Below are 20119 nucleotides of genomic sequence, written 5' to 3'. Positions count from 1 at the left end.
TCTTTTTCCTATGTCCATTCAATGTTTTATGAACACTTAACAGAGTCTGTGCACAGCCTCATTAAACACCTTATTGGACTGTGGTAGCCAGGAGTGCTGTTAGCATCTCTAGCAGTTGCAAGCATGGCTGGTACTGGGTACCTGCCAAATTGTTGCTGGAGTTATGATGAGTAGGGCAACGAAATCCTAGCACACATCAGGAAAGTGTCTCGAGTGCAACATTGAACTTCTGTTACTGATCAGCAGTATCAGAAGCTGATTCACATGTGCTCCATACGCCTTTTCAACTACTGCCAGAAATGGACCTTTGTAGCTGTTGCCTGCAGCTGTTTGAGTTTTAGCTCTAATTTTGTATTTCCTTACATGCTGGAGAAACCAAAATAAGTTACTGACTATGACCAGGCTCTCCTAAATGCAGGGAAGGACACTTACATGATGGCACAATGTAAATAAGCCTACAAACCCCAGCTTAGAGAAGTCATTCATGTGCTGGCAGCTGATTTGTGAGTCCCTTGCCAGAAGGATCGCATGCTGCCTGGGACTGACTCTCCAGAGGCATCCAGTACTTGTAGCTGGCTGTTTCTTGTTGGGACACCTCCATGCTCCCAAAGCCCTCAGCATTGCTTTGGCTAAGGTTCTTATTTGGAAAAGGGGACTGAATTGTTCAGACTCTACCTCTAATCTGCTTTCCAGTCTCCCTTTCCCGTCTTCCCTTTGCAATCTTCCCAAGGAGAGCTGTGAAATAAATCGCTGCTTCTTTGCACTGCTGAAAGCTATTTCTTGTTTCTTGACCCGTGTTGCCCTAGAAAGAGAATCATAGAATACCCTGAGTAGAAAGGACCCAGGAGGATCATTGAATCCAACTACTGGCTCCACACAGGTCTTCCCGAAAGTTCAAACTAAGAGCACAATCCAAACACTTCTTAAACTCTGACAGGCTCAGTGCCGAGATCTTACCCTGAAAGTGAAATGCTGTCAGTGAAACACTAATAGAACATGGTATTCACACATGCTAGGCTGTAAATAATTAATTCTATAGGGAGCCAAACTTTTAAGTTATAAAGTGTGGAGGAATATGAGTGAGTTTGGGATGTGCTCATTTAGTGTTGGTCAATTGAGAGGATATAAAGCTGACAGAAGGTATTCATAGGTCTAATAAATGTTCAGTATTTGCACTATCATTTATTCGGTACTGATGTGGAAGGAAAACTCATACAAACACAAATCCTTGCCAAGGACTTCCTTTTGAGGTTTACTTAGTGTTTGTGTCACGGGCAAGGTGGATAAGATCACAGATCAAATGGTGATATCACAGCATGTCCATGCATTTTCTGTGTCAGCTCCCTGCCCTTTGAGACTCCTGGTGATTTCTACATGAGGACTCAATAGTATCGATGTTGCTATGCATACATTCTCAAGTCTGTGCTGGTGACAGAGTTGTTCCAGTGACCATTTGAAACCAGGGCTCTGCTCATGCCCTTGGAGTCATTCATGCATGAAAGGGAATTCTTGTAAGGAAGGTATCGTAGAATCATTAAGGTGGGAAAAGACCTCCAAGTTCATCTGGTCCAATCATTCCCCTGCCCCCACTACCACCCACTAAACTGTGTCCCTAAGTACCACGTTCAGCCTTTCCTTAAACACCCCTGGGGTAGTGGCATGTGGTTCTCCTGGTTCCATGTCATCACCATTTCCCTCTTTTTCCTCAGCTGTTGAACATCATGAATTGTGGGATAAATAAGAGACAAATAAGCAGGCGAAAAGAAACAAATGCTTTTTCCACGTCTTCACCGAGAAGAGATGAAAATACCCTCCTAGGTCTTATTGACAAAGGGGGACAGGGGCAGCAATGGGAGTGTTTTCCTTGTATGACCCTATCCCAGCTATTGAGAGGGTTGCAGGACATTTAAAATGCACTTCTTCATATGGATGGAGTGGGTTTCTCCTTTATGCCCATCTGGGATCCAGGACAACTTGGGTAAATCATTCATAAGGAGAAACAATTTGGTCTCCAGACTGGTAATCATCATCACATATACCTTGTCTGTCTTTTCTCCTTTTACTTCTTATTTTTATTATTATTATTATTATTATTATTATTATTATTATTATTATTATTATTATTATTATTTTATTTTAAATCAGGGTAGGAGAAGGATGACATAAGAACTCAGCATAGAAGTGACTTAGGCACATAAACTGTTGGGAGCTTGGACATGGCAGCTGTCTCTCCATGCATCCTAATGTTTTACATGAGAATCTAGCTCTGGAGGAACTAAGAGCACTTCAAGGGGCTGAATGTCACATTCATGTTGGAGAATTCACTCTGAAATGACGAACTTTCTTATGGATTGAACAGGGAAACCTTGCCACCTAGAGAGAGGATTGTCGAGTCTCAGTCTGAAATTGAAAAATCCATACAAATAGATTTTTGTTGTTGTTGGTTGTTTGTTTCCTTTTCCCCATCTCCAACTTGGAAGTGCCAAGTAGATACTTTACACTAAGATCATAGTGGTACTTGAGTTGGAAATGTAGGATACTCTCCTATAATTTGCTGCATATCAGCAATACTGAAATATCTTGCCTGGAAAAAAAAATAAAAATCCATCTCTTAAAACAGCACTATTCTGTAGGTTGTGCTGATTATTGCTTTGTGCTGCATGACTGTGATTTTTGGCACTAAGTGTCACATACCAAATTCCCAAAATAAAATGCTACATGATATTCTAAGAGCTCTTAGGAAGCTTTAAAAAGGGATTTGTCCACTGGGTGAATATTGCTTCTGGTAAAGTCAAATGATGCAGTAGGAATGGTTTAAGAAGAGGAAACTTCAGTCAGCAAATAATTAGTTTTTTAAAACAACTGCAAGGCAAAACGAAAACCTTCCATCAGTCTTGTGTTTGTAAAAGTTGTCAGAAATCCTGCTTTGATTGTAACAGCTTTACAGCTATATGTTAGAATAACTAAAACATTTGTTCAGCAACATTGTGAAATCCTCATGCTCTGAACTCTTGATAAAGTGGACTGCTGAGTGATTGGCTCGTAGAGACTTTACAGGCAGCAGGAGCTGTAGAGTGGTCACTGCTTGCCTTCCCTAGGTCTGGTCAGAGGGAAGTGCAGAAGACAGTTTTTATATGAGTGCGTGATATTCCTTGGAGAGGGAGAGAGCAAGAAGTGCCTAGGAAATGGTTCACAACAGAAACCTGAAGTTCTAAATAGAAGGGAGGAGGAGGAGAGCTGGTGGATGCAGCTTCTGAGTAGCTGAGCTCCTGATAAAACAGCAGCAGAACAAAACCAGACTTTGAGAGTGAGCACATCCCATCCCATCGTGATGGAAGGGGAGACGGTACCAGAGACCAGGAAAGCAGCCAACAAAGCCACTCGGATTGCCCTTGGTGTGTTCGTGGCTGGCACCGTTGCACTTGGCACTGCACTTTTCTTGGGTAAGTGAGAATGTCCTGGCGAGGGTGAATGTAGACCTCCTGAGCCTGCCCGCCTGGTGTGGGTGTTTGTGCCATGCGCTGTTTTGGTGACAATCCCAGTCTCCTCTTCTTTTTCTTTGTTTTATTTTTACCTTAAAATGGCAATGTGTCAGCAAAGAGATTTGTTATGGGGAACACTAGAGCTAGAAGCTGCAATGTGAGCCCAAGTAACTTTTGAAAGCTGAATTTAAATTTGAATACTTGGTTGAATGTGTTCTAGCCAGAGTTGTATTCTTTTACAGAATGCGGAGAAAAGGGTAAAATTATGCATATTGGTAAGACTGATTGCAAACTGGAAGTTTGTGACCAATGTAGACTAAAATTCTCTTTTTCCTGAAAGTCAATCTGTAGTGCACATATTTTATGGAGTCTTTTAGGTTATCCTTCATTTGGTTTTCATTAGGGCTCGACTAAAATTCCCATAGAAAGCTTCAATAATGCATATGCTTGCACATTTTTTAGATGTTTCTGTTTTTCTATTATGAACTGTAAAATTGTCTTTACAAAAATCATAAGAGGTGCATCCAGAATTAAACTAAAATATTTTGATCAGATTTATTAGCTGTAACTGGAAAAAATAGAGAAGGAAATAGAGAAGGAAATTTCTCTCTGGGATTTGGAATCATTTATGTGGCTTTTCTTGGAATATCTCATGGAAGCATATACCTACACCTAAAAATGCACCCAGAAACCACCAGACAGTGAATAGAAAGCAATATTTTGTAAAACGTTGCAGAGACATAGCCTTTTTAGAATAATTCAGACAAACTTTTCATTTCTTTAATCAACACCAATTTACATGGACTTGAGGGAACTTAACCTCTAAGAGTATCTCTTGTTTCCCTCCAATCTTTAATGATGTTGTGTGCAAGATACGCTTCATTAGTAATATCAACCGAGAAAAAGATGTTAGGTTTTCTATAGAATATTTGAAGCAGCAGGCTCTCACTCAGTATTTTTCTGGTGTAGAATAAATCTACATACACACTCAAGTGACTATTGTGTATAGGAAGAATCTTACTTAGTTCAATAAAACCCTTTATAAATGTAAGGGAGATTGGATCCTCATCTTTGTAGCTTAAAATATTGATTCTACATAAAAAGTAATGTTTTTCTCTTAATTAATATGATACCAAACACCAGACAGTAATGGAGAGACCTTATTTCTTTTTTAGCAGTAGGTTGTTTGTATATTTATTTATTGTAGAAAGCAATAGAAATTTTAACAACATGGCTTGTCCTTTGCCCATAGACCAGACATAAAAATTCAAGCAAAGATAATAATTTTTATAGACAGTTTTGTAAGTGTGCCGAGACCTTTTCTGTAACCGGGGATTCAGCATAAGAATTTTCATTGGCATAAAGGCTAAGAAAATAAAAATACTGGCCTTGGGTCAACGAAAATATTTTTAAGGTTTTGTTTTGAAATTGTCTGAAGACTTTAACCAAGGGAATGATGGAAAAGAATTAGACTGTAATGTTTTAACATTTTGTCAATGAAATCTTCTAGTGTTTCATTTTGATACTCTTTTGTTTTTGTAAGTTTAAGTTTAACTCTTTTTCAGGTTCGTAAAACTGTAGAAAAGGAAGCCACTATTAATGGTCATGTGAAACATTTCAGACATCTGAAGATGATTTTTTTTTCTTGAATTTTTACTTAATCTGCAAAAACTTGTTTCTGGTGGACATGAAACAATTCCCTTTCATTTTTTTCAGTTTGAGAAGTGTAACATAACCTTCTCCTACTTCTCTTTTATGTTCTTCTTAGAGTTCTCTTGACTCTCAGAAGGATCTAGGAGAATGATGCATTTTTACTGAACATTATTTGCTTGTACTGTTGGCACCAAAGCACAGGTCAGGGCTCTCTGACACTTCCCTGCTGTTTTCTGGATGTCTGTAGTGCATTTGTGCAGGCAGGAGGGTGTTTCATGTTTTCCCACTGAGCATGGCTCTCCTTGAATGCTGCAGAACTACTGTGGAGGTGAGGGCTGGGGAGGACTGGGTCCTCTGGGCAAGCTCTGCCATCACCGTTCCACTTGGTCATGGTAGCACCTCGTGAAGAACTGTGCTTCTGAAATGTGCTTCACATTGCTTTGTGCTTTGTGCTTCACAAAAAAAAAGGACCTTTCCTCCAAATTCCCCATTTCTCAGGCAAAATTAAAAGGACAAATGCACCCTGCCCTGAATAACAGTGAAGGTAGGCCGTGGTGGAAGAAGGTAGGCTACTGATGGAGACAGGTAGCACAGCCTGCCTCATGGCCTGGCAATAGTAAGGAAGACAGACCAACATCTACATCTGTAGTGGGGTTTTGGGCCCACCAGGGCCAGCACAAGTCTAGGTAAAATGTGTAGGTTAACATCACAACTGTAGGTAGTAATGTAATGATTCTTATAATACAGGAAAAAGAAAAAAAAAAAGGCAAGAGAACAAAAGCAGGTAAATTTAATTTAAAAATTTTTAAAAATTTGCTCTGATGAGAAATTTGCAAATGGAACAAAAGCATTTGAAATTATATTTTACTTTTGTTTAGAAGTATATGAACCACTATGTCTGCTTTGGATTTTTTAGCTTTATTGTCTTGTTTTCATTCTCCCTCAGTTTTCATCAAGTGCAAAATAATTAAAGGTTGTCTGGGAATTTCCCTCCTTTTTCTGCTTTGTTAAAAGAAAAATCTAGCAAGCCTTCTAGACCTGGATGAGTTCTTAAAAGCTAACTTTAAAGAGGGAGAAAGCAAATCTCCGTGAATGGGAGAAGTACAATGCTTTTGAAAAACAATTCAGTAATAAGCACATTATCCATTATTTGTATGGCTCAAAACTGTATTCTGTAGACCTGTGCTTCCCTATTTCCTACCATACTTCAGAGTTCCATTTACAGCTTTTTTATGTGTCAAACTCTAGCGCCTTTCTCGGCTAATTGTCAAATTAACCAGTAGTAGTTTTTAAGATGTGTTTCACTGAGTCAATGCAAGTTTTGGTAAAGTAGACTAGAAATAGTTTTACAGTCTTAGTTTCTAAGAAAGTCTGAGTGAAATCCAGACAGTTCTGTCCTTAGCTGTCACTAAAGCTGTGAATTTGGATAATATGAAAAAGCTTAATATTCATTTATATATATATATTTTAATTATTATTTGTTTTTAATTGTAAAATTTTCCAGTGCTGAAATCCTATTTCACATCTTCATGTCCTTTTGTACAATTTAACACCACAGGAGAAATCATTTTATCATCAGCAGCACAGCTATGATACCTTGAAATACCTATGATACCAAAAGGGGGTACCCTTTGGTTTGTTTTTTATTTTATTTTATTTTATTTTATTTTATTTTATTTTATTTTATTTTATTTTATTTTATTTTATTTTATTTTATTTTATTTTATTTTATTTTATTTATTTATTTATTTATTTTTGCCATGGACTGAGTTAATAAGATAACAGAAGTTGTGAGATGTTTCTTTATGTCTACTAAGCACATCTACTGAATGTTATTTTACCTGCCCCTTGGGACTCCTTCCCATCCTCATCCTAAGCATTAAATGTCTGCATATTTGCTGCCTGACAGCAAAGTCTGAAATCAGTGATTCCTATACTTAAGTTTCAGTGGCAGTGGTAATACACATTTTTGAAATATAACCAAAATTAGCTGAGAATTTCATAGATCTTGTCAGTGTGATTTTTGGAAGCAAATAAAATTCCAGTACCTTTGGGGGCCAGTTCACAAAGAAGCTGCTCTTTGGATTATAAACCAGGGTTACTACTGCATTTGTTGCCATCTAATTCATTCCAGACTAGTAAGGGGATGATGAAGGTATCCCATGGGTGCTGGTGGGGCCAGGCAGTGCAGTGCTGCTGCAGGAGGAGGTGCAGCAGGGAAAGCCCTGCAGAAGATGGCTAGGTAGCTCCATGGTAAGCTGCCAGCTGTGAAAGGTACATCTCTGGAGGAGGACAGAAAGAGGGGTGGATTTTTTTGTGTTGTGGTGGTGCTCACCATTCCTAAGTGGAGTGCTGTTGCTCCAGGTGCTGTGCAAATGTACCACGAGAGACAGACAGCTCTTGTTCCATGCTGCCTGCAAGCAAAGACAAAGGAAGGAGAGGTGGAAGCATGTACAGGAGGGGAAAATATTTTTTTTAGGATTTGCAGTAATTACTTAATGCACATTATAAGTGTTCTAAATCACTGCAGCCAGAGATGCATTAGGGCCAGAGTTTGCACTGACATTTGAATGATCAAGTACAAAATATTTGGCTCAAATTGTTAAAATTCATGACAAATGGCCTCATTATGGTTTTCCATTTTGCAGTTAGCCAAGGTCTTATAAAGTTTCACCCGAAGCAACAATACTGTTTGACTTCAGAATGCATTGAAGCTGGTAAGCAACAATTTTTTCCCATGTATTATATATCATTATCACAGTATGTTAATGAGATGTTTATACTATTTTATTTTTTTTCCACAGTTCTTTTCACTTATAAAGTTTCATTAATAATGACAGTTATGCAAACAAAACAAAACAAAATTAAAAAAAGAGTCAATGTCTAAATTACTGTGGATCTGTTTAATTTCTGCAATTCAACTTCATATTTTTAATCACTTTTTCTCTGTTCTATCCAGGTGAACCCAAAGTTTCCTGTAGGGTTTACTTTTTTTTTTTTTTTTTTTTTATATATATATATAGGGGAATTTGTATTTGGTTTGTTCCTCCCAGTAATCAGAAAATTGGCAAATGAATTCTGCACAGATGTACTTTAGGGCCAGATCATACACAGGTGTGCACAGTTGTAATGTGGAGACTATTACTCAAAATCTGCAACCATATTTTCATATTGGCAGGCTCTTTTCCCCACTCATGTGATAATCTTTACAAAGCTTGTACATCTATTAGTATGAAATGAGAGCTAAAGCGATCCAGTTTGGTAGCACCTAAGTGACCCATTTTGGCCTTGTCATTTTGACAGTTTTTCTCCTGCTAAATCAATGGGAGTCTTGCATTGAATGTAACAAGAGCAAAGATCAAACTATTGTTAGCACGTCTCGAAATCTGGCTCTAGAGCCATTTCAATAGTAACAAAGTGGACATCATGTGAACTTCTGTGAATATTTGTTTTCATTCTGAATTATGTTAAGATAATATAGTGAGATGTTTTTCTTGTGTTTGAAATCTTGACAAAATTCTGTGGACTACATATTTAGTCTGAACAATTTGTAGATGTCAAGATTGCCCTGACACTTCATGTCACTTGGCTTCCATCTGTGCTGCACTGACAGTGTTCTCAGCCACCCTGGGCAATGCTGTCCTTAGCTGATTCTTGGAAGGTTGCAGATATCCAAGTAGGATTACTAATCAAAACAAACAAACAAATAACACTCCACCCCCCATGCTCCTCCCACCTCCTCCAAAAAAGGAAGAAAAAGAAAAAAATATATATATATATATGTGTGAAGTGTGTGGACTTCATCTTGAGCTTCAGGATGGCAAAAAAAAAAAAAAAGTCATTTTACAAGTTTGAGTTGGAATTGGCTTTCTTGTGCACATGAAGTAAGACTTTTTTTTTTTTTTTTTTTTTTTTTTTTTTTTTTTTTGTGGACTCTGCAGAATCTGGTATTTTGCACCAAGGCAGACTTGGACACCTACAGAACCTGAGTGTTTTAGCTAAGGGTGCATTATGTAAGGATTGAGCTCTGCCTTGCAGAACAGCTTTTCAGGAGTCATAGAAAAGGACCAAAAGGTCTTCAATGTAGTCAATTTGAGAATTTCTAACATGAGAGACAGAACTTCAGCATAGAAATATCTTAGCAAGAACTATTCTAAGTAAAAATACTGGATACTAGAAATAGCACCATAAATTCTGAAAAAGTTATCAGCTTTCCTGCTAAGAAATATAGTCAACTATTTGGATAAGCCTCAAAACGCATGGTCATTTAGCCAAAAGATGTCCATTATCTCCATATTCTCTGTTACTTTACTCATATAGTCCTATGCCAGGACTTGATCATTTGATTATGCGTGCAAAAGTTATTTTATCAGACTTGTCAGACTGATCTGTCTCTACCTGGTCTCACCTGCTGTACTGCTGGGGGAGGCAGTCGCAAGACTGAGCTGAATATACTAGTTATCTTTTCGACTGAACGGCAGATCAGAACTTGATGTGTTTTTCAGCTATTCAGCTGAAAGTAAACAGTGCATAATTTTTGGTAAGCTAACAGTCTGTTTGGTATGTATTGATATTATATTCCTCAGGCAATTAATTCTGTCATGGCAACAAAGGACAGTCGGTGTTCAGGCATTTGGCTCCAGAAGGTCATGTTCCAGTAGGTTCAGTGGTCATTGCTCTTATGGCACTCAAGAGCATTCATTGCACAGATATTTCTTTTTTTTTTTTTTTTTTCTGCTTCTCATGTAGGCACTCTCTATTTAGGTAAAAGTGTTCCAGAAATTTATGTGGTATCTTTTTGTTTATTTATTTATTTTCTTACTTATAGCTGCTGCCATCTTAAGCAAGATAAATCAGTCTGTAGATCCTTGCGAGAACTTTTATCGATTTGCATGTGATGGTTGGATATATAATAACCCTATTCCTGAAGACATGTCAAACTACGGCGTTTATCCTTGGCTGCGGCACAATGTGGACCTCAAACTAAAGGGTAAATATGACATTTTTGAAAGTATTTAGTTGACTTTTCAGTGTTGCTTATTGAGTGGCTAATGCTGAAATGAGTAAACACTCCACACTCTTTTCTGATTATTGCAGGATATCCAACAGAACAAATTCCTGTTCTGTTTAATATATTTTTCTGTTGTTTTCATTGACAATAAGATTGAGAGAAAATGAAGTATAACAGAAACAGAATTTGGGAGGAAGCAAACAATTGCTTTTAACTCTACAATTTAAGAAGGATGAAACAAAAGGATACTTCTCATACCAAAGGAAAAGGTGGTGGGGTTGAACTACCTTCTTCTTGCAGTAGACTGATAGACCAGGGCGCAGGAGTACAGCATGCATGTTGAAAAATACCTGTCCCAGACACAGACAACCATCAGCCTAGGACAGCACTCTGTCTCTGACAGTGGACAATTGCAGGAAAGGTATATAAGAAGGCAAAAGTAGTGATATTTTCTAGTATAGTTAGCTAGCTCTTGGCAGGAGGCAATTTGTAGCCTTATGGAGATGGCTGTTTGGGTTCTCTGTTTCCTTCAAGTTGCCATTCAGGTTTCTGTTGCAGTACCTGAACTGTCATCAGTGAAAGAGGCCATTTAAGGATTTGTGTCTGGAGAAAAAATAGCCTGGGGTGGAAGTGTGTAGGAAGACAGGTATTTTAATCTGTATGTTATTTGACTTAGCACTATACTCAGCAACAAGGCCTCCTCACCAGGAAGCTCTGCAGACTAACTGGGAAAAAAAGGTGACAATTATTGCTAGGGAGGAAAACATTGACAGAATTTTTTCATCTTCACTAAAACCATGTCACATACTGTTGGTGTGCCTGAGCATAACACACCTTAGGCATGCTATTGACCTATTAGTTCAGCTATTAGCCTCCTGTTCACCAGAGAACAGAGATCAGCTTTAGGATGTTGTGCTTAAATGTAGCATTTATTTATCTATTAGTTTTTGTATATGCGTGTTTGTAGGCATCAAAACCCTTTTCCACTTTTTTTCTTCAGTTACACTGTATTCAATTTCCACATCATTAAGTATTTTGAAAGCTGCATTCAGTTTCAGAGTATGATTTTGGAATTTCAGCATAGGCTATAATCTGATGACTGCTGTTTTAAGTCTGCTGAAGATGTCACAGCCAAAGGAAAAAATATTGCTACAGCCTGTTTTAAGTTACACTTTTCATTCTAATTGTTCTGTTGCCAGAATAAGGCTGTGTTAGAAAACTGCATATCCTTCATGAACGTTAGCCACATATAAGCCAGATCTAATTGAATATAGAGTAGCAAGCTGTGACTTTCATTCTTAATTATTTCCTCCTTTTACTGTGCCTAATCAAGGACATCACGCTAAGCCACACATTTATATAGTTTTCTTAATGCATTCCCTTTAGATGTGGCTAATCCTTAGCTAGGAAAACACAAGACAAAGAAAGAAACATCTAAGTGAGAAGTATTTGCTTAATGGAAACTCCGTATCAAAAAAAAGGGTGTAATGAAGTGCCTGATAATTACTTTAACAGGCAGCAAGAACTACTCTTTAGCATAGAAAAGGGAAAAGATGTGAAATATTGGGTGGTGTAGAGTAGTTGATTTAATATATTTGTTATCTCCTCATTATCATTTTATTTAATAATTTCTCCAAAATATATTATTGGTAATTAAAAAAAAAATAAAGAAATTGTGGAAGTCATTATTGGTAGCCAAATTAACCAATAATGACCTTAATTAAGAGTTTGGGAGTGCTATTATCTTACTACTGAAATGTAGGGAGATTTTTGTGAATAATTCAAAACTGGAAGTCAGTGGCAAGTAAATCGGTACCTACTACCTGTGGTGAATGTTGATTGTGAACCAAAAAGTTTATTTTCCTTTTCCTTTCTGAAATCTGCAGAACGATGATATACAACTGAATTTTTTTCAAGTGACCACGCAGGAAGCAATATATTAAAAAACAAAAAACTCTGCGAACATTCCAAACTCTCAGCACTGCAAAGGGGGTGATTTAAATTATGTGAATCATTTGTGAACATGGCTTTCAGATCTTTCAAATTTAATTTAAGTCTGTGGAAACCAGTTACAGATAAAGTCGTCATACTGATCTTGGCCAAGTGAGACACCTACTTCAGACTAAATTACTGCGCTGAGGTTTTTCATTGTGGCTATTTTCTGAATGCCCATCAATTTAAACACAGTGAGGAGTTCTTAATGTGGCAAACAAGAAATGGAGGCCTTTTAAGAGAATATGGTGTATAGCTTTTTAAAGAGTATGAGACAGCAAACAAAATATCTGGCAGTGTAGGAAACTTCTTCTTAGGTAATCTGCAATGATTTTCTTTAGAAAATAACTTCTCTTTCATATAAATCCAGGAAGGCAAATATGTCTCAGCATGGAAACTTGTACTATTTGACCAGAGGTTTCTCCTTTCAGACAAATTCCAGAAGTCTGTGCTGAGTGCCCATGCCACAGGACTATAGAGTTGGCCTCTCTTACACACATTGAAAGAATCTTGGTCAGTACTTGTATGTAGCCCATGAGATCTGTAGTGTTACCACTGATGCTCACTGCTGGTGTTCTGTCTCAGTGGACCCGTCTCTTGTGATTTTTTTCTTAAGAGGTAGCTAGTTGAGAGCTGTTCTGAATAAGAGGAAGAATACCAACTGTTAAAAAAAATAGAGAGGATACTTATGTTATTCCTTCCAATAGCCTCTTGTTTGATACCTGCTCCTGGATAACAAGTGAGCAGTAGACAGTAACAGTGCTTACTCTTTTTTCTTAGTCTCTTCATCTGCAAATCTCTTTTCAGTGGTCCAAACATTTTTGTAATGGTCCAGATCTTTCCTATATTGCTTGCTCATCCAAGCATAAGAAAAAGCAGAAAAGGTCTAAGTCAAGTAAATCTCTCTGGGCAACTATTTTTTGGTAAAATGAAGTACCTGGTTCAGAGGTGGAGGAGGTGGAGTAGCCAAGACTTTCTACAGGCTTTGTGGCTGCTCAAAATGAAAGCTGTATCTGTACTGGGTGATTTTGGGAAACCATGAGTACAGAAAGGAGATCATTTTGGTTCCTAAGTGAGGTTTTAAGGCAGCACAGCAGCTGAGCCACAGAATTCCCACAGTGTCTCCCTCCTTGGGAGACCAGAACAGCATCTCTTTGCAAGTCCTGCACTGGAGCAGGAGTGGGGTTTACACCTCACTGCTGCTCCGTGCATGGTACAGTATTCCCCTGGGCTTGCAGGGAATCTGCCTTTTGGCTGGGACTTGAAGTTGGATGGTATGTTCATATCTGCAGATACCAAATTCCAAAATAATTGTAGGACTGTACTTTGGTAATCTTGCAGACAGAAGTGTTTGTACCATTAAAAAAATGTATCAAACTGTGACATCTGATTTTCCATTTCATGACAAAAAAAAATGTGCAAGTACATGTTGAAAGTATTAATATAATGAAATAAAGCTTAATGCTGGCATTTAGCACAGAGCTCCTTCTGCACTGTAGCAGTTGGGGCTCTTACAATCTTCTGGTTTAAATGTAGTTTAAATTATTGTGCCAAAATGCTAGTGGATGTGTGTGTATTTTGGGGTGGGTAGTTGGAGGGAGTATTGCTTAAAAGATTTTTTGAGGTTTATTATTGAAATTAGTTTTATGAACTCTCACATCTCTGTAAGATTACTTCTGTTTTTGTTACAGTTTGTGTACATCTAGATTAGCTGACTTTTGGAGGAACTCACATGGTGTGCTTATTGTTTTTATATACAAACTCAAAGAATTTACAGAATGTTGAAATTATGGAAACAAACAGCATTTTCATTTAGGAAAAGTGCTGTCTATTAGGGCACCGGGCAGCATTAGGAAGCATTTATGTAAGCACAGCTGTTCAGCTGTCATTTCCATAAGAATTTACATATTGCCAAATCAATATTCAGAAAAATGAATGGAGGGAATTTCTTCTTGGGCTGGGGCTTGAGTAAAATCTAGATTGTCAATATATTGATTGAATTTATTTGTAAAAATACAACATCCTTTCATGAATTTGGTGTTTGGGAACATTTGTTTGATTTGTGTTCCTTAGGAACCAGAAAATTTATGAATTGATTAATTACTGTATCTTCATGAATTCTTGTGGACATCCATATTAATTATATTCTCATCAATGCAAAACTAATTCACAATGATTAAATGTTCTATCAGTGTCAGAGGAATTAATAATATGAACTAGTTATTTTCAAGAGTCACTAGTCTAACCATAGTGAGATGGACGTTGCCATCAAGAAATAGACTGATGGACTCTAATTGTATCAAATATGAAAGATGTTTGCCTGAACCGATTAATGATGTATAGATCATCATTAAATGCCATTCCAAAAAAAATGGGGGGGGAGGGAGGGGAGAGAAAGAGGAGTTGGGTGGGTGGGAAAACACAGTTTTTCAAAACAAGACAGTCCTGATTAAGGCATCAGCTCCACAAAGACAATTCCAAGGAATGAACTCCTGGAGCTACAGGAAAGAAAAAAAAAAAAAAAAAGTTTTTATTAAAAAAAAATATTAAGGTTTTTAAAACATGGAAATTATTATATTTAGCACATATCTGAGACTGTGCAAGCCAGCAAAAGGTCTTCCAAAAGGGATCAATAGGGATCAATAGCAACATTCATTGGCATCTTGGATGCTTCTGCCTTCCAGTGAAGAGAGAATATACAATGCAGCAGATGGTAGCACAAAGTGGGTTGTGTCTAGAACTCTGCATTATTTCCTAGTTTTCCATGAACAAGGAATTTTCTTTGATGAAATATGCTTGGAGTGATTATTGGGAGTCCTTACAGTAACATGATTGGTAACCTGATTATTTATAATGGGGAAAGTGATGAAAAGAAAGTAAGAAAATTGATGGAAGGCTGTTGAGGAGAGAACACCAAATACATGAAATTAAAAATAATGTGTGCTTTCATGAAATGTAAAAGATTCACTATAGGCATCAGAAGAGAAAAAAGATTTGCTATTTTATTAGCATCAGTACAGAGTGTGGTTTTCTTAGGGGGAGAAAAGAGGGTGAAGAAAGGTTGATTAGTCTTCTCTCAAAAATGATATAAACTGATTTGAAACAACTTACACATCTAAGATTAATTTGAGAAATAACTTTACCATATTTCCCTCCTACCTCCTTGTGGAATAAGAAACTGGGGAGCTTATCTTAGCAGTGGGTCTGGAGGGATATGGATCCAGATCTTTCAACTCAGGATAACAACTTAATTGTGAAACGCTAGACTGTGTGGTGGCTCTTTTTCTGTCTCTCCTGTTGAAACTAACATTTGATATAAAATATTTAATCTTCCAAGCCATTAAGTGTTCTTTTAAATAACTTTAATAGCCAGGTAGTTAAAGTATTCAATTTCTGGGTGACATATAGGACTCCAGTTCCTCCCCAAAGAGCATGCAATTTCATATAAAGTAAAAGAATTCTCACTGTAGAGGTGAAAGTCACCCCAGAAATTCATACAACAGAGTAGTTAGGAAAATTTCAAGATATGGGAGACCCCATGCATTTCAGCTTGGATCTTTAGTTGGTTCAGGTTGAACAATGGGTTTTAATTACTTCATAATTAACATTTTTCTTTCTGTTTTGACAAACAATGCTCTCCAGATTTGATGGAGTGTATATATTTTTACCTATGTATTTCCAGGTAAAGTGACTTACTTTCATATATCTGTATTTTAACTACATGTAAGATAAAACTATCCTTCTGAATCATTCAAATTCAAAAATGAAGTTATTCTTGTATGGCCACACTTACTCATTGACAAGAAAAAAAAAAAATCAGACTTTTTGTGAAGGAAGGTCATGGAAAGCCTGTTGTGTTATTTCTGTTAATCCCTCCCCAGCAAATGGGGAAAACCACCACCTTTCTTTTTTCTTACTTTCTTTTAGACTCAAAGGAAAAGTCTTTATTAAGGCAGTCATTGTTTTAAGCATTTCAAGATTTCTGAAAACCTTTGATGCTAGTTTGCTTTTTCCATATATATTTGAGGACAGTAGAGAAACATTGAAGGAATCTGAACCATAATACATTAGAAATTGAAATGGGTGTTTATAAAATGTATTAAAATATTTTTTTTGGTACTGCATTAGGCTCTGACAGCTTCCCTTCCAGACCTCTGAAAGCCACCAACAAGAGCCTTAGTGTTAGTAGAGTGATGGTATATTCTTTAAAAAGTATTTAAGTACAGTGGTGATAAATTTTTTTTAGTTGTGTTGGAGTGAAAATTACATACTTAAACAGTCTATTTTCTTCTTTTGGAATCCTAAAAGCAAACTTTCATTTAAAAAACAATCATTTGCAGCTCGCTTTTTAAAAAGAGTTTGTTGGGGATGGGGATTGCAAACTGCACAACAGACAGTCCACCAAACACCTGAAATAGTAAGAAGTACTGGAGAAAAACTAGCAGAACTGGTAGTTTAAAAAAAAAAAAAAAGCTGGGGGAGCTTCAAAAAAAAATATTGCTCTCTATCAATTGTTAGAAGAGGAAAGGTGTTGTAGCATATGCTGAAGATGTATAGTAGGGGATGTTCTCAGAAGAACTTGTATTTTAAAGGCAAAAAGGAATTTAATCAGGCCCTGAGATTATGAATTTTCTGTTGGATTGCGATGGTGCCAGAAGGTCGCAATGCTTGGGCTTCTTTATCCTTCCTTAAGGCTTGCATCTGTGGTGTTTTCCAGGCAGGCAAGAGGTTGCTCAGCTCTTCTCCCAAGGCTTTGATATGCAAAGCGGATCTAAAATGTAAGCAAGGCAAGTGCATTAGCACAGGAGTGTGGCCTGTGCTATTAAACCTGCTAAGAGAATCAAGGATCCTTTATCAAAGACAAAGTTTTACCAAAACATTAAACACTGCTTTCTGGAGCAGGAGATGTCTGTCTTTGCAGGAGAGTGTGCTGAGAGAACAGATTTAACTCTAAGAATAATATAATCTGGGCTCGACAGTATTTATTTTTTTTTTCCAGGAAATATGTACAGCTTTGAAATATGCCAGTTAATGACATTTTTGTATAACTGTATTTTACAGGTTATAAGTTATTTTTTTTATAACTTGATATATTGGTTCTTCACCTCTCCAGCTGTAGGGGTCAGGTTTCCAAACTGATTAGAATAATATATATACATACATGTACCAGATTTTCCTTTTTGAAGAGCTCATAACCTGGATTGTTTGTGTTGCAGGCGGTTCTCATAGTTTCATGTAGCAAGCCAAGGAAGTTGCCACTGGACAAATGATCATAACAGTATTGTGCATAATTTTGGATGCTGTGGCCACCGATTTTATTTTGAGGTAGAACATTGTGCCCCTTGTAGGCCTCCATCCGTAAGACTAACCCTCCTTCACTTAACTCCAGGCTGTGAAAAAAGGGAACTGGAAACTAGATACTCTGAATGAACGTCAGCTGACCCCAAACCATTCTCAGATAACCACTCTTGGAACACGCAAGCTCACATTACTGTAATTAAGACATTACATTGTTCTAGCTGTGATTTCCATAACAACAGTGTGGCTTTGAAGGTTTCTGTGTGCCCCCTCACATCCTGGACAAATCATTTCTGTCCAAGATCACTCTGTGAACTGCAACAAGCCTGATTTCTTAAACGCAGTGCACTAGGAGTTTGAAGAAGGGCAGTGCCTTGATGACACAGGTGGAGTTCTCAATAAATGCCCCTGGCAGCACAGGTGCTGCTTGGATTGCAGTTGCTTTTCAAGGACTCTTTTGACAGAGATTTTGAATGCGAATTAAGTATGGGATTAAGAGTTAGACATACTTAATGAACATTAGATTAACCATAAGTATGTCAGAGTTTAAGGAACAACATTTTGCACACAAGTGCTGTGTGATTGGTTTGAGTGTGCCCAGTGTGAAACTGCCAATCATTTACCATGTGTACCCATAGGCTCACTCATCTCCCACTGAAACAAAATGAACATCTGCACTTCCCTTGTGGATTATGGGGGTAAACGTTGCTTTCAAAAGGTAACAATGATGAAATACCCCCTTTTCTCTACTTTTAAGCTGAAATTCCTCAGAGAACATCATTAAAACATTCTGCGGCTAGCATCGGAGGATATCCTACATATGTCTAAAAGATAACTTGGATTTTACTTCTTCACAGAGGTAGCACAGAACCTGGGAAGGAAGCAAAGCTTGTGACTGATAACTGAAGAGGGTGAACAGTTTATTCAACTACTCTTTTCATCAGTTGAGAAACCTGACCCTTTTAGCTGTAGAGGGATATTAAGGAGAAGTTGAAGAACAGTCTTTGTTGCTCAGGAACTGAAAGAGAGTCCACTTGAAAGTCCACTTTCTTTGCTTACAGGCAAGCAAACTCCTTTTCCACAAGCAGAGTTCCTGCATTTTGGTCTAAGAAACTGAAGATCATTGTGTTTTAGGGAATGATAAACAGCACATATGTTTTCTAGTTACTGCTACCAAAACCAAAGGAACCATGAAAGTTGCATGAAATTTTCACAGAGACTTACTGTGGCATACTTAAAGGACAAGCTTTTTCTTCCTTTGGCCCAGTGAATGGTTATAATCTTGGGCTGCTTTCTGGATCTGCACTGAAAACAATGCACTGCAAATTGTTTTCAGTTGTACTATTGAGCATCTTCTGGCCAATGCTGAGTGACTCCCACTGTCACTGACATCAAAGGGGCTGAGGAGCTTTCAGCATATTCAAATCAGACTCTTTGAGCTGTTGAATCAAGTTCAGCAAACTTCATGCTCATAAAGCAGCACTCAGTTCAAATCAGTAGGATTCTGACATGAATTAGATACGGAGGAATTAATTCTCTGTGGCTCACTTTATCTGCAACAGTGGATAATGGCTGTACCTCCTTGCTGTCACATGTCTGAGAGTGCTTGGAGATCCTTATCCTAAATGTACCGAATGCAATGCCAGGAGCAACCATTAGATTATCTCCTGTGACCTTTTAGTATCACAGACAATTACATTACCCATATATGAAGCTCAATAGCTTGCACTGGGATAAAGCATAATTCACATTGAGCTAAAGCTTATCTTCCCCCAAAACATCAAGTCTTGAAGATGTTAAAGGGCAGAGAAGCCACTATCTCTGCCAGTTGCTTGGCTGCAGTGGTTAATCACTGTCACTGCTGACTTTGTCTTCCAATGACTGTTTTTCCTTTTGCCTCTTTTCAATAGACTGAAGATCTTTCCAGCACCAAGCACTTTCTAATGGTGAGGTAGTTTCATACTGTAATCCCATCATCCTTCCATAATCTTTCATGAAACTAAACAAATCAAGCTCTTCAAGTCTCTCACTGCATGACTTTTATTTTTTTCTATTTATTTTTTTTCTCCCCAGTTCTCAAGCCTCTCCACACAAAGAAAAACCCAAATGGCTGTGATGTTTTTCTGCTCCCAGTCCAGATGTTCAAAATAGTTTTTAAAATCTGGACAGCAGAAGGGCACACAGTGTTCCAGTCTGTCTTACTAGCCCATGTAGGAGAATAGGATTATTTCCCCACTTTGATACTTCTCAGTTTTTACAGCCCAAAACTGGGCTGTTTGCTCTAGCATTGTCCTGGGAGTTCATGCTGAATTACTTGTCTCCTTCTAGCTTTTCACTCCTCCAGGGTTAAAACTTTCCAGGAAATGGTATGTCCCTTTGGAGTTTTTGTATATATTATTATTTATTTTTTTTTAAGTATTCCCACTGGAATACTCACACATGCAGTTCTTTTTCTTCAAGGTACAAAGCATAATATATTTCATATCATCATCAGATATCACTGTACAAACACTTCGGTTTGCATTTTCCACATACAGCAGATGTTTGTAAAAAGATAAGGACAAAAATGAATGGAAAAAAAATGCTACTCTCTTCACTAGCACTATGTATTCTCCATATCTATGGCTGGAGAGTGCAGTAAAACCTTATGTTGTCTCTGTAGAACAAGAAATAAACTTGAATA

At 37.6% G+C, this 20119-nt stretch overlaps 1 protein-coding gene across 1 annotated transcript in view; it reads left to right on the top strand.

The window, feature by feature from the left end:
- The first annotated feature begins 3331 nt into the window (after nucleotides 1-3331).
- Nucleotides 3332-20119, top strand: part of PHEX (phosphate regulating endopeptidase homolog X-linked) — a 99547-nt gene continuing 82759 nt past the window's right edge. The window contains exons 1-3 of the mRNA XM_032204727.1: nucleotides 3332-3443; nucleotides 7784-7852; nucleotides 9964-10125. Of these exons, the coding sequence (XP_032060618.1) occupies nucleotides 3332-3443; nucleotides 7784-7852; nucleotides 9964-10125 (343 nt within the window). The remainder of the gene's footprint in view (nucleotides 3444-7783; nucleotides 7853-9963; nucleotides 10126-20119) is intronic.

This window comes from Aythya fuligula, chromosome 1, assembly GCF_009819795.1.
Source record: "Aythya fuligula isolate bAytFul2 chromosome 1, bAytFul2.pri, whole genome shotgun sequence".
NCBI lineage: Eukaryota > Metazoa > Chordata > Aves > Anseriformes > Anatidae > Aythya > Aythya fuligula.
This window is presented reverse-complemented; position numbering and strand designations above follow the sequence as displayed.